General features: G+C 35.2%; 3 protein-coding genes and 1 pseudogene across 11 annotated transcripts; 2 read left to right on the top strand and 2 right to left on the bottom strand.

Annotated features, from left to right (window-relative positions):
• Positions 1 to 128: 128 nt before the first annotated feature.
• Positions 129 to 5,728, bottom strand: LOC110658219 (uncharacterized). 4 transcript variants are annotated; one of them, XM_058139123.1, is made up of 16 exons: positions 5,489 to 5,728; positions 4,992 to 5,391; positions 4,784 to 4,906; positions 4,477 to 4,618; positions 4,140 to 4,391; positions 3,530 to 3,578; positions 3,321 to 3,415; positions 3,073 to 3,175; positions 2,838 to 2,932; positions 2,694 to 2,756; positions 2,451 to 2,526; positions 2,254 to 2,362; positions 1,903 to 2,015; positions 1,658 to 1,716; positions 1,039 to 1,147; positions 129 to 484 (listed from the first exon to the last, which is right to left on the bottom strand). In XM_058139123.1, exons 2-16 carry the CDS (start codon positions 5,380 to 5,382, stop codon positions 350 to 352), a joined length of 1,914 nt encoding a protein of 637 aa, XP_057995106.1. In that variant the 5' UTR covers positions 5,383 to 5,391; positions 5,489 to 5,728; the 3' UTR covers positions 129 to 349. The 4 variants fall into 4 exon arrangements, with proteins under 4 accessions (XP_057995106.1, XP_057995105.1, XP_057995104.1 ...); XM_058139122.1 differs by having other exon boundaries at positions 3,530 to 3,588; positions 4,144 to 4,391; positions 4,992 to 5,410; positions 5,489 to 5,726; XM_058139121.1 differs by having other exon boundaries at positions 3,530 to 3,588; positions 4,144 to 4,391; positions 5,489 to 5,725.
• Positions 5,729 to 8,403: 2,675 nt separating this feature from the next.
• On the top strand, positions 8,404 to 11,897 carry LOC110658217 (uncharacterized; annotated as a pseudogene).
• On the top strand, positions 11,688 to 15,723 carry LOC110658218 (probable membrane-associated kinase regulator 6). Of its 3 annotated transcripts, XM_058139143.1 has the most exons (4): positions 11,688 to 11,823; positions 13,232 to 13,306; positions 14,545 to 15,209; positions 15,340 to 15,723. In XM_058139143.1, the coding sequence occupies exons 2-4, from the start codon at positions 13,248 to 13,250 to the stop codon at positions 15,345 to 15,347; spliced, it is 732 nt and encodes a 243-aa protein (XP_057995126.1). In that variant the 5' UTR covers positions 11,688 to 11,823; positions 13,232 to 13,247; the 3' UTR covers positions 15,348 to 15,723. The 3 variants fall into 3 exon arrangements, with proteins under 3 accessions (XP_057995126.1, XP_057995127.1, XP_057995125.1); XM_058139144.1 differs by lacking the exon at positions 13,232 to 13,306 and having other exon boundaries at positions 11,694 to 11,823; XM_058139142.1 differs by lacking the exon at positions 11,688 to 11,823 and having other exon boundaries at positions 12,052 to 13,306.
• Positions 15,724 to 19,323: 3,600 nt separating this feature from the next.
• LOC110658216 (S-type anion channel SLAH3-like) lies at positions 19,324 to 22,472 on the bottom strand. 4 transcript variants are annotated; one of them, XM_058140175.1, is made up of 7 exons: positions 22,260 to 22,472; positions 21,698 to 21,866; positions 21,015 to 21,497; positions 20,139 to 20,909; positions 19,995 to 20,026; positions 19,837 to 19,899; positions 19,561 to 19,756 (listed from the first exon to the last, which is right to left on the bottom strand). In XM_058140175.1, exons 2-7 carry the CDS (start codon positions 21,848 to 21,850, stop codon positions 19,702 to 19,704), a joined length of 1,557 nt encoding a protein of 518 aa, XP_057996158.1. In that variant the 5' UTR covers positions 21,851 to 21,866; positions 22,260 to 22,472; the 3' UTR covers positions 19,561 to 19,701. The 4 variants fall into 4 exon arrangements, with proteins under 4 accessions (XP_057996156.1, XP_057996155.1, XP_057996157.1 ...); XM_058140173.1 differs by having other exon boundaries at positions 19,324 to 19,899; positions 21,776 to 21,866; XM_058140172.1 differs by having other exon boundaries at positions 19,324 to 19,899.
• Positions 22,473 to 23,363: the final 891 nt, after the last annotated feature.

Raw genomic sequence — 23,363 nt, forward strand, 5'->3', positions numbered from 1 at the left:
GTTCAATCAATTAGTTCAACGACTCATTCGATTCAATTTTCTACCATAAAAAGTCTCCACCAATTTTACTAATTCTCAACTGCCCAGAGAAAAGACTTGTAAAACAGTTGTTTTCTTCTCACACACGCTACGACAAAGAATATCAATAACATCATAATTCGAATACAAACAATCGAATAAATTACAACATCCGAACTCCACTAAACTAACCCACTCCCCTTTCAAGGGGGGAAAAGAAAACCTCGTTCCAAAATCCATTTTGACATTCAAAACATTTTCCAACAACAATAAGGCTCTCTGAGGACTAACGAAAATTTTAATAATGAAAACAATAAAGTAGGACATCGTCTCATGATAATAATGTTACTCGAACCGAGTTATCAGCTGAACCAGTCAAGAAAATGGGTAAAGTTGGGTGCCAATCCACCGTTGTTATAGCTGCACTGTGTGGAAGAGTTCTCCAACCATCCATATATCCCCGGACCTAAGCAAAGGTAATAAAGCAAGAAAGTTCAATTATCACAGGACCCCCAACTGTACCAGGTACACATACTTGTCAACTAGAGAAGAATGTTCCACCAATGCGTTCAGTTGGTTAACACATCAGGTATTATATTATGGTTCATCGATTGGAGAATCAAGACCACTGTAAAGTAGTACACAAGCTACAATTGTTGCCATAACATAGAAAGCAAACAATTGAGTCATGAATACTCCGTTTGTTTCACAAAAAATAACTTGTAATTATATAAAAAACTTTTTTCATTATTTGATTGCAATATTAAATTAATGATATATATTTATATCATACATATACAAGTTTTTTCACATTTTTATATTGTTAAAGTCAATAAATGACTTCCTCCTTTGTAAAGAGGAAGTTATTTTCCTGAAAAATAGCTTAGTTTTCCTTTTCACTAAAAAAAAAATTTCTGTTGATCCATTTTCCCAAGTGCTAGAAAATACAAAAAAAGATTTCCAAGAAAATATTTTTCGAAAAACAAACAATGCTGAAGAGTGGGAAAAAGAGATATTCACCTGATATATGGGTGCTCGTACTGCACCAGATGTTACCAATAGTCTCCTTCCATTTGCATCCAAACCCATTTCATGTCTATAATATTTTGAGGTCTCAGGGTCACAAAACCTACAGAATTGCATCAACATAGAAGTCCCTTTCATAACTCATAATCCACTAAGATGCAGTTATAGCCACATTAAGCCAACTAAACAGACAACATAGCAGCACACGGTAATAAAATCATCTCCACAACCATTGAATCACTCAGCACATTGGATATAGTTTGTTTGACAAATCCAAGACTCAGTCTCAAACAGAAAATCCTTTGAGAATAATTTCTTAAATGATCAAACAGTAACTGGATAAGCTTCAGTGCGGATTGCATTAGGTTTTCTTACTTTCATATGTCCAAAATACTTGTTATCATTCCAACCTTTTTCTTTCTGTATCAGTAATAATGTTGTTATTCCATCTCTACAATCATTACAAAACTCAAAAGCCATGATCAACACACTAGCTACTCAATTATAGTATAAAATGCATATAAAAGGATTATTCAGTTTCAAGCCCTATGGGAATCAAATGTGCCTGTTAGGCTCAGCAGCCTAGATATACTAGAAAGCAAAGAGAAAGTACCTGCTACAATTCCTTGACCAAAGAACATGACCTTGGTTTTGCAAGCTCCATTCAAAAATCTGACAACACCAAAATAATCATAATTAAAATCCCCACATAATTGACAAGAGAAGCGAAGCACACATACAAAATTAATCATATCAAGGACCAATAACTAAAAGAATACCTAGCCAAACGCATAAATAGGATGGTAAACAAGAAGTTGGCAAAACTTCAAGCCAAAAATGATGGGATATCATAATTACCTTCCCATCTGAACCCAAGCTGAAAATGCTAGTCTCATCTGGCCCAAAAAGAATAGAATTTATCGCAGAATCATGTGCAGGCCACCCAGTAATTTGTAGACCAGCAGACATGTCTTTAGCTAGTTAAGGTGCAGCATGCATATATATCTGTTTGCACATCTGCACACAACCTTAATTATGCATAAACAAGGAACTTATTTCTTTTTGCTAAAAGACTGGGTCACTACTTCAAGCAGAAGAAGAAGGTAACAGTTGGGGGTGGGGGGAGTCTGGGATTCTTAATTAGATCATTAACCACTTAACTAGAATAAAAATTAAAAATTGCCAAGCCCTAAGAATATTAAAGGATACCAAACATGTGGATCATTCCATCAGTTGCAGCAGCTGCTAAAATCTTCCCATTGTGATTGAAGCATAGGGAAGTAATTGCAGGTGGATCCTCACCAAGAGGAAGAACTGTCTTCATTAAATTTGAAATTCATTGAGCAGTAAGTAGATGATGTGCCACTGAACTCTAACACAATGGTCTGAAATAAACAAACACATACCATAGCCCTCCATGTCTTCATGTTCCATACAGTTAAGGAAGCAAATCCCAAACTGTCAAGATAGTTTGAGCCCTGCCTGCAAAGAAAACAAGCTCCTACTGATATCAAACCCCAAATAGAGGGAGGGGAAGAGAGAGTAAACTTTGAAGAAATAAATACAAATATTTGTCTCTAAACTATGCATAACATTGGGGTTTCAATATTCAAAGGCTCATTTGACAATGAAAAGTTAAAATAAGTTACTTTCTGGATGCTGCTGCAGAAACAAAAACTGGTTCTACAGGACTACACTTCAGATCCAAGACACTGCATAAAACAAGAATAGTAAGAGCAAGAACAAAGAAAAAAAAAAAAGGGATTGCAGACACAGATTTTCTAATTAAGTGCCTGGGAAATGCTTCACTTGTATTGAGATCACAAACAACTCGCTTTGCATCGACATTCCATGCTTTGATACCACCATCAGCAGTGCCTATGAGAAGCTTTTGTCCACATGAATAAGGGAAAGAAAAAAAAAAATAAAAAACCTTAATGGGAGGAATTATCAATCCCATATAGTCAAGTGATTATCCATCAAATGATACAGATACACATTTTTAGTAGAAAATGACATAATACATACCAAGCGGTCGGATTTACAGTCCCAATCAAGAGACATAATCTCCGCCCCACAATATATAGTTGCATTTCTAGATGTTGGAGTTGATGAGTCATATGTCCATATCCTTTATCAAAATATGAATGGAGAGAGAATGAAAAAAGCGCAATTTGGAAGTTAGCAAACAATAATAAAACAGTTAAACAACTGCTACAAAAATGACTAAGTCTAGAATCTAGATCTTTATATCAAACCATTTTCACAATAAATACCTAACAGTTCCATCAACAGAAGCACTAGCTATATTGTTCCCAGAAGCAGAAAATCGACATCGACTTATTGGACTTGTGTGGCCCAAAAATGTCTCCTAAAAAGACAAGGTTTTGCTAAAATTACAAAAGCAATGAAGAATAAACGAACAATTCAATTAAGAGATATCAACACATTATACAATCTAACCAGTCTTCACAAGTAATTTCACCTGGAATTCTACTTTCACTTCAGGGAATTCTTCTTCATCCAGCATTTCCCTGCCATTGTCTGTAACGTAAGATTCAAATATTACTTAACTAGCAGGAAGTTGAAATACGAGGGATCACCTTACTAACTATTAAGGGAAAAGAAAAGAAGAGGAAAGAAAACATATCATTGGTGAGAACACACTACTTTCATCCAACTTTTGTAACAACCTCAAAAGATAAAACGTAATGTTCATTTATTCTAGCACAAAGACTTGTCTACATCCCCCTCTAACCTCCTCTTGACTATAATTTCACTAAATTAACAATTACATCTTCTCACAACAATTATAATATACCTTATGCATATCATTTATGCTATTAGAGAACCGACTTATTTAATTACATACAAACACTGCTACTAATGAAGCTATTTCTAATTTGTCTGAGACTCTAACATCATGGTTGCTCATCTTTTCACTGATGCAACTCAAAATCCTCATCCTTGTTATGCCCCCAGAACATCAGCTGGTCTTATCATTTTTGAAACACATTAACTCTACCAAGTTTGATGGTCACAGAACTGTCGCAGCATATTTAATTCACTTAAGAGATTAAGTACAGAATAATTACCTACCATTGCAAGGGCTACTATGGATCATTTGAATGGCATCATTAGGTTTGCCTTCTTCAATGTCAATTCTTGCTATAGAACTTGAACCATTGGCAGGTCCACCAGTGGCCCTTTCTTGAGCCTGCTCAGTTTCACTTATACTAGGGATAGCAGAAACACAAGTTTCCACAGTCCTCATAGCACTTGATGGGGTTGAATTGTTGCCTTGTCCCACATTAGAATCCAATATAGATGCAGCATTGTTGCCATTACTGAAACACAAAATAGCAGGAACTCTCATGATGACATTGCAATAACTAAAACAATTTGGTCTCAAGAGAAACAGATTCTTCCTACCTCCTCAACCTGCACAACTGAGCCTCTTTCTCCTCAAATAAAGCCTGAAGTTGCGATAGCTTCATGTTAAGTTGCTTGATGTCGTTGTTGAGATGCTTGATTGTGTTCTTCTCTGAACTGATCCTCAACAGGGCAGGGATGCGTGATTTAGTTAAGGACATACAATGAATAAAAATTTCTCACATCCAATAGGTCTGAGCGTTGTTCTAAAACAAATTCTTAGGGGCAACAAATGCATAGCAGTTGCAACAAATAAACAAGGAAAATTTATAAAGCATAGTCAGAAAGAACCCATTCAAAAGGATATGAGTACCACTGAAGATCTCACTGAAGAAATTCCTCACAGAAAGGCGCAATGCTTCATACCACTCCTTAGAGAAATAAATGCGAAACTGAGGATCCAAGCTGGGGTTCTTCAAATACGGAATAGCTACAAGGCACACCCAATTAAATAAATCCAGTTGGAACAACTGTATCAGAACAAACATAAAAACTAATATGAGAGACGAACCCACCAAACCAAGGAGTCCAATCACCACCTCTTTGCAGCAAATCATTTCCATTCATTCCAAAAAATTCCACTACTTTATCTTTCCTTCCTGATTGCACCGCGCAAACGATATAATAACGAAGAATCGAAACCTCCAGCTTCGATAAAGTAGAAAGAAGTACAGCCTCAGATACCGAAGAAAAACACTGCTTGAAGAACCTAAGCAGACCGACCAATTTCTCTGCTTGAAATTTGGGAATGTATATGGAGAAGATTAAGTCTAATATCTTATCTACTTGAAACCCTTTACCAATATCCGTGGATAATTCCATCTCGAAAGCCTGCAGAGCATTAGTAAACCCTCTAAAAACTAGAAATTCCCTTACCAGCTCCTCCGCGTACTGCATATTCTCCATATCAAATACCTAAAGAGAGAGTAGCAATCTAGGGTTTGTTGCTATTGAGACGAGAGGAATGCATAAAGAAATCGAAAGAATTAGTAAGGTAATTGGTCAATTATACCTTGGATTGAATCGTGTCTTTGCAGGAAGCTACCGATTGATTAGGGGATTTGTCATTGTCCGTGACAGGCAAATGACCTTTGGCGCTTTTTTTTTTTTTCTTCTTCTTCTTCTTTGTTATTATTGCTGAGTTGCGCCGCTAATCTACACCTTTTTTTTATAGAAATTATTGCGTGATTAGGGTACCTGCTCCGCTTCACTGTAAATGGAGGCCAGAGGCCTGGACCGGACCCCATGGCCGCGGTCCGGTCCGGGCGGTAATCAGCAATTCATAATTGAATGAGGGAATGAATTGAAATCAGATTGGTTTTATGTGGTTTCAGTCAATTTCAATTCGAGATGACATAAGGTTACCCTTTATTTGGGAAAGAGGTTTTTTTAAGTAATTGGAAGTTTTTCAAATTCAAAAATTTTGAACTTTTGTTTGAGAGAATATAAAATTTTTAAAAGTACAAATTTTAAGAGTTTTTAAAATTTTTAAAATTTTTTTTCAACCCATTAAATTAATAGGTTAAAGTGATTTTCTCTGTAAAACCTTTACATACTTTAAAAAATTTTTATTTCTTTCTAAACACTATAAACTTATAAATCTTTAAAAATTATAAAAAAATTTATTTTATAAAATCTTACATTACTTTACCTCTTCTCAAATTAAAGGTTAGTTTCAATTTAATATTAATTATTATTTTTATTTTTAAATAGTTCAATATGAATTAATCTATGAAACACTTTTTTAAATTAATCATCTTATTTTTTAAATATGAATTAAATCGGACCAAATTCTCAAGCTAAATAACTAATTTTAGTCCTGTTTTGTTTTGATTCAAAGTTGAGAGAGATGGTTGAAAGAAACTAATCTTTATATGAAATTCAAAGCCATTTAGACTCGTAAAGAATTGATCAAAGTCAAGCCCAATTCGATTCAGGGCATGAAGGCTAGTTTTATGGAAACCCCTCATGTCCTATCTCTTCCATTTCAAAATATAAGAAAAAAGTACTATTATGGCATATCAAGTGCACGAAAATGATCGACAAGCGAATAACACCAGAACTGTAAGCGAAGTCAAAGCTAATACGGTAATAGTAATATAAATTTTACGCTTAAGCAGCTGAACTTCGTTAGGTTTTAACATGTCAATGTGCGGCCTCTGCTCACTGTCTGTCTGATCCTCAATCTGTATGATCTTGTGAGTTTTAGCTTCATGAATCTGCAAAAGGATCATTTGGTGCTCCACGTGATTCAAGTCTAGATGATATTGAGTGCGATAAAACATACTCACAGCATCCAAGAATGCCATGAAGTAGATTATGGAACAAAGTAAGGAGATGGTGAAGGGTATCCACCAGTTCTGCCATTGATTGGACGAGGACTGACGTGTAATGGAGTTGAAAATCAGAGATTGACAAATAATATATGCAAATGTAAGATATTGTGCTCTTGTTTGATGGAAACGAACCCGTTTCTCTTGCTTCTCGTTGATGAGCCCCAGCTCCTTGGAAATATTTTCCAACTCTTTCACTTCCATATATAGCTTAGCTTCAAAATTAATAATACCTTAATTATATTACTTTGTGTTCATGCATGTCCTACTATATATACAGGGAAGGGAAGATATATGCCACTGTGGTTTCCAACGATCTTCGCCCTGAATTCCATGAAATTGCCTGGCACTCTTCCAAGCTCCTTAAAATGCTTTTATAAAAGGATGAAAGTTATATATATTGTAGTTTTATAGATAGTCGAAAAGAAGTCATGGTTTGATGCCCCTCCTTTACCTACAAGTTATTTTGATTACTACTGATGATAGTGACTGCGAAAAGAATAGAAAAATTATCAAGAAAACACAGAAAATGAGTTGGAAAACTTCAAGAACTAGAAATTCCTGACCCACTCATTTGAAAAAGAATGCATCTAGATATCACTGCAATTTCTATATGATTCATCCCTCATTATTTTTTCTCATTTTCTGATTATTAATAATAATATAAAATTTTTATAATAACCATTTTTTTTATAAAAATAAACCTTCCTTTGTCAATATGAATTATTAATATTTTTAATATTATTAATACATCTTTCATTTATCGTCATAGTTTCAAAACATAGGGCTTAACTCAATTGTATTAATTGTTAATTAAATGAATTATACGTTTTCCAAGTTTCAAAAATGTCAAATTAACTGGAGGTTTATTAATTTTATAGAATTAATCGACACAATGACTACGAAATTTGTACCATTAACCAACATCTATATTATCGACATGCAAATTTAAATATTATATATATTTTTTTATCTAAAATTACAAGTTAAATTATATCTCAGAGATAGTTTAAGCCAAAAAAATATCAATTAATACCAAAATATATATATCCATATACATTTTGTATTTTAGATCATGGTTGATAAGAAAATTTTTTAAATAATAAAATTTTTATTTATAGCATTTATTTTATGCATTTCAAAAGGTTAATTAAATGAAAAACTACCAAAGAGTGAAACAGTACTTCACCTCAATTTCCCAACAAACTATAGGTGTACTATCCGATACACCAAATAATGCGTTCATTATTCACAAAAATTAATTTTTTTTTCTTGAATTTAAAAGTGTAAAACTTACAGTTCTGTAGGTGAAGGTGCACGCATTGAAAGTATCCCTGCACTTTGCCCAATTTGTCTTTGTTAAATGATTGACAACTAAGTGAATGAAGAAAACGACGCCGTTATTACCTTTCCCGCAAAAACAATAAAAAATCCCGCTTTGGTAGCCGTTGTGCTTGCATGAGTTGTATCGTCCTTTACGACGTCGTGTCTTCTCCCGCTTTTAGTCCTGCCAAAAACAACCATCTTCCAATCACTCCATCTTTCTCTATCAGATGTATTGACTAATCTCCAAACAAGTTCATTTCTCTATCTGATGCACACACTACGCCTTCTAGACCTCTGGATTCCAGCCAACCCGGCTTTGCCATTCCATCATGGCTTTTGCCACTTTCTGGCGCGTCGCTGCCGCTCTGATCTCTTGCTTCCTATTCCCGGTCTTAGGGCTTTGAACCCTCTAAGAACACCATTTTCACTTAATGGAAGCTCTCCTTCACTGGTTATCTATCTACTTCTCCAGATAAGGTGCTTTCGTATATAAAAATCGTTGCACGGTTTTTTTTTTTTTTTTAAATTTGATGATGAATTAGTTTATGATTTCAATTATAGCTAATTAAGCAGAATTTTGTGATTTTCTTGGAAAAATGATTAAATTATAAAATTTAGAGAAGACTGATGTCGGAGGAGAAATGCTGCTAAGTTGATTAGTGGTTTTTATTTTGTTTTCTTGTAGAAGTTGAGATCTTTATGCTCTGAGAAGCGAGAGGTATCACATGAAATTCCTCATTCTGAGTTTACAGGTGATAGGCAATTGGAAGAATTGGTGATGCCAATATGTGATCAACCAAATTCAGAGGGAAAAGATTGGGTTTCATGTCTTCAGATGCTGAGATTTTGTTTCTTTGTTATAACATTGGTACACTGATATTCAGTGCATGGGCGGGAATTTTGTTTGCAGATGATATAGTTTTGATAGATGAGACGCGAGAAAGAGCCATCAGAAAGCTAGAATTTTGGAGAAGTACTCTAGAGTTAAAGAGTTAAAGGGTTTTATGTTAAGTAGAACGAAGACAGAATATATGCATTGCAAGTTCAGTGAAAGCTGAACTGGTGATAGAGTAATAGGGAATGAGTTAGTTTGGATGGAGTGGTACTGTCCCAAAGTAATCACTTTAAATATATCGACTCAATCCTTTAAGTAGACGAGAGATGTGAGGAGAATGTTAGTCATAGGATTAAAATCGGATGCCAGATGGTTGAAGTGGAGAAGTGCCACAGGAGTGAGTTTTATGTGATTGCAAGATTTCTAATAAGTTGAAAGGAAAATTTTACCGTACAGCCATACGACCGGTCATGTTATATGGTAGTGAGTGTTGGGTACTGAAAGAGTCCTTTGTGTCTATAATAAGAGTTGCGGGGATGAGAATATTAAGGTGGATGAGTGGTCATATTAAACTAGATAAAATACGTAATGAGAGTATTAGAGAAAAGGTAGGAGTGGTGCCAATTGAGAATAAGTTGAGAGAATGGGAGATTAAGGTGGTTTGGTCATGTGAAGTGTAGACATACGGAGTCTCCAGTTAGACAAGTAGAGCATATTTGGTTAGAGGATAGAAAGAAAAGAAGGGGTAGACCTAAACTGACTTGGAGTAGAGTAGTACAACATGACCTAGAAGCATTACACATTTCCGAGGATTTAATCCAAAATCGTTTAAAATGGATAGAGAGAACCATATAGCCGACTCCAAATTCTTGGGATAAAGGCTTATTTGAGTTGAGTTGAGTATTATAGTTTCGTATGAATCATTTTGATATGGGATTTTGAAGCTGTGCTTATAGAAGTGAGATAAATGAATATTTTGTTGATTTTCTCTTTCAGGTTACTGAAATAGTTTTCAGTGTGGAATCCTGTACAGTCCTCTGGACAGAAAAGACTATTTTGCAGGTAATCTACTTCCGATGCTCATGTCCACACTAGTAATATTTACTTCTTGGTCTAGAAGTCTAATCAAAGGGGCACCATGAAATGGTCAATACTTGAGAATTAACTGCATCCTTTTAATATGCAAGGAGGGTGCAAGAGTGATGCAAACTAATATGAGTATAAATTTTAATGATATTTAAAAAAAAAAGAAAAAGAAAAAGAAATAAAAACAAAGCCCTTGATTTTGCATGTCCTATGCACTTGGATGTGAGACATAAAATGTATTCTGGATTTCTACTAACTAATTACGTTTGTATGAAACATTGTTTTTAATTATAATTATAGTTTATGGGATAATGCTTGCAAAATATCCTGTTCATGATGAATAAACTGTAAAGGTTACTATAGTAGTGGAAGATGGTAGCAAGTGTTTCTCTTCTTTTCCTTCTTTTGACACGATTAAAGTGTGATCAACTTTATAAGCATTATTAAATTTACTTTTATAATGTATCATTAATTTTTTTTATCAAAGAGCTAATTTAAAATTAATCAAACTCTCTCAGTATTAACTTTGAAAGGAAAACATTGAATTTAAATTGGATCCCTTGAGAATTTTAAGTGTGGAAAAGAAGCTGTACTTTTTGAACCTTGTGAGCATGCAATAGCTAAATTAGACTTCCAATAACCAAAACTGGGCCTGCTTAATTGTTGAATCCCACACAAAACCTGGATACATTTGATTTGATAGGCAGGGACTTGCTGTTCCAGTGGTTTCTGACATTACAACTTTTGTGCTTCCCTGCAATTTCTTAAGAGATCAAATTGAAATCTAATTCTTTCTCTTTAACTTAAATACAGTTTCAATTTCATCCACAGATTTCTGTTAAAAAATTTTCCAATGGGACAAATGCTTAGCGCATATCTTTTGGTATTGCAGTTGTGTGAAAAGATGGCTGCAAGGTATAAACTTTATATTTAACTTCTCTAGTCTACATGAACAACCATTGATGCAACTTACACTACTTTTATATGGAGTAATGTTTTTAAGTTGATTTTCTAGTCATCACTTATTTGGCCAAAAAAATGGTAAGCATATTTTTTTAGCGTTCCAGGTTATGTTACTTTGGTTTGCCTCATTCTGGTTAGTAGGATCTTGGTTAATTCCATTCTTAGCTCACACAGCAGGGTTCAGAAAGGAATCCTTGACATTCTGTGGTCAAGCACTGTACAGCTCCTCGACTGATGTGGCTGGAGGTCTAGTTGGGATTGCAGTCCTTCATTTCTGCCTTGCAAGACTTCATCCCCTTCCTTCTGACTGGTTCAAGTTTAGCCTTGAAGGACAGTGGCAGCTGGAAGTTGCTTTAGGGTGCCTCGTGTTTCCCCTGGTCAACCGACTCTCTCATATGAACTTGAACCTGTGGCCCATTCTTCCTTCAACACCTCTCACTGTCTCAAGCGTTGAGCAATCAATTGTTGCATGAGACTCAATGGCAATGATCCTGTATGCGGTTGTAGTTTCAGTTTGTGCCCCTATTTGGGAGGAGATTGTATTCCGTGGGTTCCTTCTCTCTTCTTTGACCAGATACATGTATGCGTGGTGCTCAATTTTGGTGAGCTCAGTAGCTTTTGCCTTAGCTTACTTCAATATACAGAGGATGCTACCACTTGTGTTTCTTGGAGCAGTGATGGGTGTTGTCTTTACACAAACAAGGAACTTGTTTGCACCAATGCTATTGCACAGCTTCTGGAATGCCTTTGTTTTCTTAGATCTCATGAAATGATCTTTACACTGTGTATGTTGCTCTGAATCAGGTATACTCATGTTGCCTTTCCTGTTGTATACAATACTTGTTCTGGTTTATAGAGTTTTACCAGGTTTATCTTGATAGATGTTCCCATTAACTATGGTCTACTAGGAGTTGTCATGCTAAAGAAGTTCACAAAGACCTAATATCCATTCTGATTTGAGAATCTGTAGATAACCAGGTGACTCATCTAAATAGAGAATATCAAAGTCAATTTAGATTGATACCAAAGAGTCTGTTTGGTGGAAAATATGTGGGAGCTGCATTCTGAATAGGTGCTTTTTAGGGTCAGAACCTAGGTTCTCTGCTTTGGATTTTATCAGTCATCAGTTTTCCTTGTTCGCTGTTGACAAATCTAACAGCATTAACATTTTAGATGATCAGTTCAGATTTATTCAGAGCCAAAAAGATGATCTGTTCAGATACCTTAATGGAGCTTTTGCTCATAGGTCGTAGCCACTCCAGTGTATAATGGTGGTACTCTACAGTTCCTTGTAGCAACCTACCTGATCAGAAATAGAGTTTTTTTTCTTTATTCATGTTGAAAATTTTTGCAATTCTATTGTGGTTTGTTTGTTATTGGATTATTAAATGGAGATTTGTGTTTTCTTGATGCCAAAAGCCATCACTTACCACCCATAAGAGGCGTTCTGTTGAAAACCAACTGCATTTTTTTAATTGATAATCCACTGTGTCTGGTTGGCCAAAAGTAAAGTATGACAGTATGATGGAGATTTGTATGTAAATTAAACTTTTTCCTTATCAGAAAATTGTCTTTTTTCTTTTCTGGTGTGGTAATTTTAAAGAAGTCAATAGCATTACGTGTTTCTCTGATGTATTAAACTGAGACCTACTTTTCCTAGAAGCATCTGTTTAAAATTTAACTACTTTCTTCTTGAAAGTCGGCAATTGCCCAGTGTCCTTGAGGGGATGCTACTGGGGGACCAGTTGGTTTCTAGTCACTTTCTATTCTTGGCTTTTGTCCCACAAACCTTCGTCATTGTCCATTTCATTCTCCGACATCCCTGGGGGACCCTTGTCTGCTATTTTCGCTTTTAAAGATTGTATCTAAACAATTATGAGTTATGGTTTGAATGAAAAGGACATTACTTTCCCAAGCATTTAAGTTTTGAGAAGATCCAAACTCACCATCACTTGGACCGTTAGTGGATGTAAAAGTCTGAAATTTCTATGCCAAGAGAACTTGGTGATATTTTCTCTCTTTGAGATCTCATATGTGTCTAACTAATTCAAGGACAAAATTTTTGCTATGTATAAGCATGCATGTCATTTGATATTGTCTATTTTCTGTACTGAGCAGTGCGCAATGGAATTTATATCCAGTGTCCTATTGTATTTGTCTTGATGTTATAGTGAATGAGAGAAGACTGTAAATACTGTTTTCTTGAATGCAGTTTTTTAATCATTCCGATGTTACATTTTCTTTTGTTTAACGGAAGCTTTCTCCCTCCCCACCCCTTAGAAAGAAGGTAAGATCTGGCACATATTGTGAGCAGTTGTTTCCAATATAAACTTCTATGATTTTTTAAAGTGCTTTTATCAGACGTGAAGTCCAGATCTCCAACCTATACTATGAAATTCTGCATACATTGATCATCATATTATGAAAATAGATTACAAATCTGGAATTTACATCTAGATCTATTAACAGCTCCTCAGAAATTATTAAATATTTATGTCTATGTGTGAAATAAATGGACTGCTCCTGGGACAATATTGTTCTTGATGCACCTTCTGGTTTCTCATGTTTCATAATGTTAGTTGGCATTAATCTTTCGATGCATATATAAGTTATTTGAATTACGTTATAATTTGGAGTCTTCTTATTGGGATATTAAAACCATATAAAGACCTGCCTGCATTTGTTAATTTTCTCTAGCTGTACATAGACCGTGGAGGCTTGCACATGATATTATCTTCTAATAAAGTATTTTATCGTTTAATTTGAATCTTGTGCTGTTGTAGTTAGGATGTATGCCTTGGAATCATGAATTATGTAAAATGGAGTCAAAAATAAAGCAAGCCAAGATCAACAATTTTATGTAGAATGTAAGGAATACAGGTTCATGAGAAGCATTCAAAAGTATTGGATTGGTTGTATTCCCTTTGTTCTAGCTTTAGCAGCACCCTGGATAAACAATATAGTGTGCTTGAACCTGCTTCCACTATGTACTGATTGCCTATCAATTACTTCCCATCTATGGAATATGGGCTTGTTAGACATATTTAAAAGCATTGGACTTTGGCTTTTTTTTTTGTTCTTTCTTCTTTTACTTTCTTTCAATCCCTCTTCTTCATGTTGTTCATAATAAACAATGGCATATGCATGAACTTTTTTTTTTATCTTTTTGTTACTTGTATTGTAAAGAAAAATCATCTTTTCTGTGAAGTTTGCAAAATATATATGAATAAAGGACAAGTGGGGCAAAAGGGTGATGCAACGGTACATAATGGGTGCTTGTGGGGGCACATATTTCTGTTTCTTTTCCCCTTTACTCTATTTCAAATATTAAAACCCTTTGTCTCTTATCAGACAACCACATACCCAATTGTTAGAAAGAGGATATATATTGTGGTATATATATGTGCTTTAGAGATAAGTATTCAATAAGTAGAGGGCCTTTGGTTATCCCAACTCTGTATCTCTTTCTCTTATTTTTTTTAGTTTTAATCTTGTCTATTTCTCTTCCCTTACATATCTTGTTAGACTACCATCCATGGAAACTTCCCAGCCTCTTTCTATTGAGAGTTTTTCATATCGCTGGCTGGTAAACCTGAAACCATCGCTTGAAAGCCTGGACAATTCCCTCAGGGCCTCTCTTGATGCATCTGATGAGGCTTCCTTCATTGAGATGGACCCAAAAATGCCTCCCTCTAAGAGATTCTTTAGAAATTCTCAGGACTTCAAATTTGATTTCCCCATTTCACAATCTCCTCTTACTGTTGTTCATGCTGATGAGCTTTTTTGCAATGGATATCTCAAGCCTCTCTTTGTTGATCCACTGAAAGTTGATACTTACGAGGTCTCAGATTCAAACTCAGCCATTCCTTCCTCTTCACATACGCCAAAAGCTGTGGTCTCTGTTAGGAAAACTCGTTCTTCTTCATTGAGAAGGTGCCGGACATTATCAAAGCAAATATTTCAGAAGTATTTTGAATTTCTCAGGCCATTGTATAGAAGAATTCGAGGTCACAGGTCAAGTTCTAGAGCTGAAAGTATGGATACTAATGTCCAGGTTGTGAAGAGCTGGTTATATTCAGCTGAAACATCTCCTAGAATAAGTGTAGCTTACTCTGTTGACGATTGGCGGAGGTCTTGCGACTCTGAGAGCTCAATTTATGAGGCAGTTCTTCATTGCAAAAGATCCATTGGCAAGTAGATCTTAAATACTTTTGTCTCATCAAAATGATTTTTTTATCAATTTATACATCATTGTTTCATTATAATGATTTTGGACAAATGATCAGCTTCTGATATTCTTTATCGCTGTGTAATTTTCAGGGAAATAAATTGAGACCATTGTACAAAAGAAAAGTAAAAGAAGAAAAGGGAAAGAAAGAATAGAAGACAAATGAGAAATGTCCATATTCACATGGGAAGACAGAAAACAAGAGAAATAAACAAAGATCAACAGCCACTTTTTTTTTTTTTTTTTGTCTTATCCTCTGCTATGAGGATAATGTAACTTTGGTTTATGATGGAGGAGAAACTGTGTGGATGGTCGGCCATGGAAATTCTGGCCAGCTGAGGGAGAAAAAGAATTGAAGACAAATTAAAATTTGTTTTTGCCTTTTTTTCTGTTTGGGAGGAGAGTTATCAAATACGAAGATTCTCTCCCTTATATCTGTAAAGTTTCACTTAATAAGATGAAGATTATTCTATTCATGGCATATCTCCATTATTTCTTCTATTGTTTCAGAGTTGCAGAGTTTGTCTTGAAGCCATTTTCCTTTTTTGAATTTTCATCACTGGCTTTGAGAAATGACCTTTCAATTTTAAATTTGTTATTAGTTGAAATTTCACAGAACCAGTTTACTAAACAACTTGAAAGGAAACTTAGAAATTTCTTCATCCTGTTATAGTTTAAGTTGAAGTGGCAAGTGATTATCTTTTTGGTCTGACTGAATTAATTTAGGTTGTGCAATAAGTACAAGTTTCAAGTCCTGGAAGCCAACCTTGTTGAAAATGGCAACAGGTCAGGGGAATTTTTGTTTCCAAATGGAGGTAGTTCATGTGGAACTCAATCCTAATTTTTAACAATTTATTATTTCATTTTCTGACCTTGCATTGAGTTGGTAAAAATTGACTTGCTACTGCAACTCACAGAAATTAACTGATACTGAGATTTGAATAAAAGGAGTATACTCTGATCTTACTTTGAAACTTTATATCTAGAAACATAAAACTCCCTGTCCTGTGATATATATATATATATATATATATATATATCAATTCTACTCTCATTACAAGAATATTCATGATCTATTTCTTTTAACTAAGGCAAATCTTAAATTAAATATTGCCTAGTAGTTTTACTTTGTCTCTGTAACAACTGGCATGGTATCAGACAACTGTTTATTTCTCCCATGCCTGCCCTCTTTTTTTTAAAAAAAAAAAAACCAAAAATTGAAATTATCTCACATGTTTTTCTGACAATTTTTTATATTAACTAAGGGAAGTTAGGTATATCATATAATACCTTTTTTTTGATAAATCCCTTAACATTTCCAAATGGGGCTATACAACCAATCTGTAATTGATACTGTTTGATTAGTTATAACTCATGACAACTGGTTCTTTGCATGTACATTTTTACCAAAACATTTAACCAAGTTCTTGATTCCATATGAAAAGAAAAACAGTTTTGATTGTGAGAGAGAATTTTGGATGAGAAACTCTTTGATTCCAAATATTGATAAATATCATTCCAGCAAGCAGTTAATCTAGCAATGAAATAGAACAGAGATGAAACAAGTTGATACAATAAGAAAAACTTCTCTCCACGTTTCATTTATTCAGCTAGTTCTTTAAGTCAGTATCTTAGCTTTTTCCCACCAATGACAAACAAAGAAACATTCCTTTCTTTTATTTCTCATCATCTCTAGATACCCATTTGGCTCAAATGCTACTAGGAATTAAAAACTTCCATTCTTTTCTTGTGCATTGCCAGAGTACGAACTGAAGAAAAGAAACTTGCAGTGAAGATAAAAAAAAAATTCTGAAGAAAGGTAGCATATGATTCAATCCTGGGAAACTTCGAATCCAAGGTTCCTTCAAGGGACAGTTTGCATGTGTGTTGTTAGTATTAGTTATATGGTAGACCCCTCGAGCATTGCGCATACTGAACTTCAAGCTGATTTTTGGAGCACAATCATGGCTTTGAACTGTGTGCCCATATATTTGCAGCAGTATTGCAGCATACAGTTTGCTGCCTTGTTGTATAATTAAGGCTGATTTTTTTATTAATTGTTATTTTTTTGTAATTCACCGAAGTTGTTAATTAGATTCTTGGATTGATAATGATTGGATGTTGGGAATTATTAAGGAAAATGCTAACTAACTCCCACCAAAATGTAGGCAAGAATTGCAGCGACATGATTTGCCATGTACAAGTTTATCTCTCTTTCTGAATTTCACTGCAGCTATGAGTACCTGCTGATTAAAGCTGCAATTCTAATAAGTAACTTGATTACATTTTTCAATAGAAAAGCAAGGGTCATTCTATCCAATACAAGGGAGAAGAGTGCATTTCTGGTCCCCTCAGGAATGGGGTCCAAAATTGAAGGGTTTTCCCAAAAAACATAACCAAGCATAGTTGGCCTAATTTAAGCCTTTAATACATTAAGAGAAATGGCTCAGGATGAGACGTTGATAACATGTGAAAAAGCAGGATAGGGAGACAGTGATAAAATGTGCTAGGAGAAGTGCCAAAGTAGGATAGCATTGATTTTCTTTTTTATATCTACAGCATTTTTTGTCTTCCTCGTTGGATTTTTGTGCTTCTCCACAAAAGTAGCAATTAACCAAGCTAAGGGTAGCTTTTACGGATTTTGTTTTTCTCTTGTATCTATATCGACATAGTTGTGGGGACCGAGACCTCATTCATGCTACTTGTCGCTGCTCTGGATTCTTCAATCGCTGTAGCGACTAACAAGACGCTGCCACTCCATTTCACCAAAAACATTGCATGGAGAGCTTCAGGATGAGGATATGGGTAATGGGTGTGCGCTAGCTTCTGCAATTATGTCCTCATAATATATTTAGGACACAAGATTTTAGAGTGGAAACTGATCAACCTTAGGGATCATATATCAGTAACTTGTGCCTTGATTCAATGAGACAAATGCCTAGACAAAGTAAATAAGCACCCAAGAAACGGAATTTAATAACTGATTTAAAAAGACCAATATCAAGAATCAAGATGCAAACTTCATAAGCAAGCAACAGGATTTGGAGGATTTTCTGGAACAAGCCATGAATTGATTGAAACAAACAGAGCAGGGGGACCAAGGCGTCATTCCATGCCATATGTCGGATGAATTCAGTCTAAGGTCAGTGTTACAAGCTTCAGGACAATGAATACTTCATATAACTTGTTTCTTTCTACATACGTTAGTGATTAGGTAGTGGGCAGGGTCTATATCAGCTTAGTTGTTCTGTTTCAACCATTATTTATGAGATTACAAAGGCATGCTTATTTAGGAAATCATCCTTCACTATTTACGTGTCTGGTTACAAGCGGGAATGAGCGCTCGTACCAGTTTTGAATGCCCCCCTCTTGGCGGCAGAGATTCTCATTGGTATTAAGCCCGATCCACTCAAAGCAAAACAGAGAGAAGCTATAATGCCTTTCTGGGCATGACCCTCAACGCTCAGGCCCACTATCATCCCCCTGTATTTTTTTCCCATGCAATTCAGTAACAACGACAAGTCGTTTGAGGAGTAGGGAGTAAACGACAAGCCGTCTCTTCGTGACTGGCAAAGGGGCTAATTTCACCGCGCTCACTTAATTTTCCGGGCCTTTTTCCTAAACAATGCAATCGAAGAAAAAAAAAATTACCAAACAGAGGTGAGGTATTTTCAGCCAAATTCGTCTAATTTTGGTAAATATATCATACGTCACCCTGTTGGTAATCTTTTTTTCTCCAATTGCAATGTTTTTTGGAAAAAAAAAAGGCCTAATTTTTCTTTAAATCCTATTGAATTTTCTGAAAATAAAAATCCTGTCATTAAAATAACTCAATCAGGATGGATTATAATTAGCCTTATTGTATAATTAGCCCTAAATTCGAAGAGCATTGATAGCTCTACATGCGGCAATTACAAATGAATAGAGATCTCTATTTTAAAACTTGCTTATATATGGGTGTATATCGTTTATTAATTTTTCATATTATATAAAATTATAGTCGATTCTACTTAATATTATAGTTTATTTACTTTTTTATTAATTGAGTGTAGATAATGCAGGATGCCTATGTGAAATTTCGGCTTAAAATTGCTTATTTATTGCTCAAAGATCTCAGAGAACATACAGTACACAAACTCACCGCGTAAACCTTCAATTCCTCGTCAACACATGCTCACTGGAACTTTCCTAGTGAATTTCTCGAGTTCCTCGCATGGCTATGGCGATAGGTCGTAGATTCAGAAAATGACAAGGACTTGTTCATAGGCATTCATTACTTATTTACTATATTACTAGGAAGGTTTGTAGAAGCTTCTATGTCTTTGCAATCTGAAGTTGCATACTTCAAGTAATTTTCAGTCTCTTTATTTTCTAAGCTTCCAAGTCTTCGATGGAACCACTTCTTGTGGTGATGATGTTTTGGTCTCCTCTCGCTAATGGCAATGGCAATGTCATTAGGGAAGAGGTCTCGGAGCACAAACGCGTGTACTATTGTGGTTACAAGCAGAGCTGTGACAAAGAAAGTGGAGATGATAGAGAGTGTGACAGCTAGAGATTGAGTTAATATGTTGGTGACTTCATTTGAGTACCTAATGGTTGCAATGGCAGCTCCAGTCATGGGGAAAGTGTAAGCCCACCAAGCCAATGAGAACCTATAAATTCAAGAACGCATAAATGTAAGGCAACCTCAGGAGAGGAGAACTGATGCATAGGAAAACGACTTCAAAGATTAGACTTAGATACTTACTTGAATCCTCGGAAAAAATTTATACGAACTGCCTGCAGAAATACAGATCATAATAGCATGGTTAGAAAATTGAAATTAATCACACCAACGATGCAATTTAGCTGTTTTTCAAAAGCTCAATTTGATCATATGGTAGAGGCTTACTAGTGAGAAATAAAGAAACAGGGCAATGAAGTAAGCAATCCTAGAGCCGTAATCAAAGGAGCCTTGAATCTTTGCCCATGCCATGGAAGCAACGCTTGGTGCTGCAACAAACAGAAAGAATACTGGATGGAGCTCCTTTGGCAGCGTTTCATTTGTTGGAAGTCTCTGGTAGAGGGTTACAAATAGGACTGTGTAGTGAGCCAACCCAACAGCAAAGAAGAAAATAGGCCCTTCTTTTAGCCCCATTGATGCACCCGACAATGCCCCAACAAAGTTCCCTACAATTGAGAGATGATTTAAAGGATTCGCCACTCTCGAAAGCCTCCTTTGTCCTCCAGACATCCACTGTCCATAGATCTTAAGCTCAAGACAGAGGATTGGGCTCATGAGAATGTACCAAAGGACACTATGCAGGTTGCTAGAAACTGATAGAGGCACTCCATGTGCTAAGAACAGGAGGGCTATCCATGGAGCAAAGAAGAAATTGACACGGATTGGGTGGTAGTATTCTCGTCGAACTGCTTCAAAGTAGAGAATCACTTTGAGAAGATAGATGGAAGCAACAGTGGCTACAAGAGCAAGAGAGATGCACCATAGGACAAGATTTACATTTGGGCTAATATGGAGAAATTTTGTGGAAGCAGAGGTGGCCAGGGTTTTCCACATGATTGCCTGGCTGCTAATGCCAAGACAGATACCAAATGAAGAGATAGGATATCGGAGAAGAAATGGCCATAACTTGTCATCTGGTAGCACTATTTCCTCTGAGGCCTATGAAATTAGCAACAGAAAAGATATGCATGATCATAAAAGATAAAGAACATTTGGATTGAAAAAAATCATACATAAATGGATTAGAGGAAGCTAAGCACTTACTCTAAGGTTCTCCAACTCCGGCCCTTCTAATGCATCGTAGTATCGATCCACAGGTAAAGCATTCATCTCTGCTCTATGCTCCACAGAATTCTCTGGAAAAAGTTCACGTGGCTTCCCACGTAAATGTGATATCTGCCTCTCAAGTTTCCCAGACCATGTTTTGAAAGAATCATAGCTTTTATCCTTCAGTTTTTGATGGTTATGAGAGTTTGTGATATTGACTCCCAGCTCAACTGCACTTCCCTTGGGCATTGGCTGAGAATGGAATTTTATTTGCTTTGTCTGGAAGCTGGCAGCCTTAGAATCAGTAGAAGAAACCGAAATTCCGTTGCTGAAACTTGTTGCGCCATTATCCATTTCATTGATTTCTGGGTTGTTTTCCCTTGGAGAAGTTGGCATGCTAATGGAAATAGAATGATGGGTTTGATGGTTGATGGGTTGAAATTTGACAGGGCTGTTCTCCAAAGTTATCGTGCCAGTTCCCTGCCATGAATAAGATAAATCTTATGCTGCCTTCACCAATTATAGTTCTTCTTCACTTCTAATTTCTATATGAAGAAGAAAATTAACACAAAACCCACTAATATTCTATGCAGAATTAGGCTAAAATTGCTTATTCTTTTGATGCTTAGAAACTATTGTATTTTCTTTTGCTTGACGCACATGATGAAGTTATAACATACAATAGGTGATGAACTGAAAGGATGAGAACCACTTGGTTGTTTCTGAGAATTCAAGCTACTGTTGCAATCAAAGCCTACCACTTCTTTCGTTGATATGTATTTGAGGAGTGTGGGAATGGATTCTTCATGCTTTGCTAAATCCAGGATTTCCATTCTAAAACAGCTACACCTGAAAGGCAGTTGTGTGAATTTTCAGAATTAGCTACACCTCCAACACTCGATCTCCAAACAACTAATCATATTTGGTGATCATTCCATCTCAGATTGTCAATCTTTAATGTTCTGTTCCAAGTAAGTCAATTTTGGAAGAGGACATTCTTAATCACACAGAAATAATTAAACTAAACTCATAACCATTAACCAGCTGAAAGATCATTTCCCTCTTTAACTGAAAAGGAACAACCAGAGTTCTATTCTAATGAATTGGGATATCTGAGTCACTTAGTGACTAATACCACCTTATTGACACAAGAAGAAGGCAAGATCAGATTTTCTGATTCACGAACAGATATAACTAATTGATCAAGCAGAATCATCATAAAAATGGAGAACATGTGCTCACCTTCAACTTTGCTAAATCTTTAACAGCTGATGAAGGAAAGATTTGTAACCACAGGTAGCAGGGCTCTCAGTATATTATAAAAAATTAAAAAAAAATTAAAAAAGAAAAAGTGCTTAGGATGAGCTGCAAAACAAAGAAAAGGTGTATATCTTTTTCCCCTCTGACCCCGAGAAAACTCTGAACAAAATCATATATGCTGATAAGTGACAAGAGAAAAACACAACACACACACGTCTTTGGGCGATAGGAAGCAGTATAAATAATGTCAATGGCGGAAATTTAACCATTAAGTCAACTGCACTGTGTGTGATAATCACTGCTGCGTTATTTGAGGATGACAATATGACATATCCATGCAGAAGGTAAACCAAACCAATTCAAAATTAATCAATTCCCAGCTGGTATTTTAATTATTTATTTGTTAGGTAACCAAAGTTGATCGATATAGCCTTGGATTATTTGTCTTAATTATCAATCATCTTACAGTAGTGTTTGAAAAAAAAAAAACAGCGGGTTAGCTATGACTAACAGCTAAAAAAGAGCTGCACTTTTTGCATCCACTCTATGCAGAGTGCCACTCCCATATGAAATAGTTAAGACTTTCATATATTTATATATTAGATATATGACATATAAAATTTAGATAAAATTTTTCTCATGTTAAGAAAAATAAAATTTAAGAATAAAGAAAACGCATTGAGACTTTGTTTGATATTATTGTTAGGCATAATTATATGAAAAATATTTTTTTAAATATATTAGTTAGATATTATTAAAAAAATTAAATTAAATATATTTTAGCCATAAAAAATATTAAAATAACAAATAACTTTTTTTAAATTATTTTTTTAATAGAATTTAAAATAATAAATTTTCTATTTTTTTTATTTTAAAACTTAATGTTAGTATTTAACCTAAAAAATGTCCGTTACTTTTATGTAATTTGGATGATTTTTACTTTTTAAATGAAATATCAAAATTCTACGTTTTTCTTTTCATTCAATTCATATATAAAATTGTCTCATTAAAGTTAGTCATATTTCTGTAAAATAATCTCAAATTGAAGCCATTTCATTTCCTTTCTCCCGAATGCCAATGAAATAT

Source organism: Hevea brasiliensis, chromosome 17 (assembly GCF_030052815.1).
Source record: "Hevea brasiliensis isolate MT/VB/25A 57/8 chromosome 17, ASM3005281v1, whole genome shotgun sequence".
Lineage (NCBI taxonomy): Eukaryota > Viridiplantae > Streptophyta > Magnoliopsida > Malpighiales > Euphorbiaceae > Hevea > Hevea brasiliensis.

What these genes read in the sequence shown, in the direction of transcription:
- LOC110658219 (XM_058139124.1), bottom strand. Translation starts at nt 5,382, where the DNA reads ATGGAGAATATGCAGTACGCGGAGGAGCTGGTAAGGGAATTTCTAGTT. An exon ending in AAGTGAAAGTAGAATTCCAG is followed by an intron (nt 3,416 to 3,529) that starts GTGAAATTACTT and finishes TTGTCTTTTTAG; the next exon opens with GAGACATTTTTGGGCCACAC. An exon ending in TGGTCAAGGAATTGTAGCAG is followed by an intron (nt 1,148 to 1,657) that starts GTACTTTCTCTT and finishes GCAATTCTGTAG; the next exon opens with GTTTTGTGACCCTGAGACCT.
- LOC110658218 (XM_058139142.1), top strand. Translation starts at nt 13,194, where the DNA reads ATGAGAGAAGACTGTAAATACTGTTTTCTTGAATGCAGTTTTTTAATC. An exon ending in CCCCACCCCTTAGAAAGAAG is followed by an intron (nt 13,307 to 14,544) that starts GTAAGATCTGGC and finishes ATATCTTGTTAG; the next exon opens with ACTACCATCCATGGAAACTT.
- LOC110658216 (XM_058140172.1), bottom strand. Translation starts at nt 21,850, where the DNA reads ATGGAAATCCTGGATTTAGCAAAGCATGAAGAATCCATTCCCACACTC. An exon ending in CGGAGTTGGAGAACCTTAGA is followed by an intron (nt 20,910 to 21,014) that starts GTAAGTGCTTAG and finishes CTAATTTCATAG; the next exon opens with GCCTCAGAGGAAATAGTGCT. An exon ending in AATTTTTTCCGAGGATTCAA is followed by an intron (nt 19,900 to 19,994) that starts GTAAGTATCTAA and finishes TTGAATTTATAG; the next exon opens with GTTCTCATTGGCTTGGTGGG.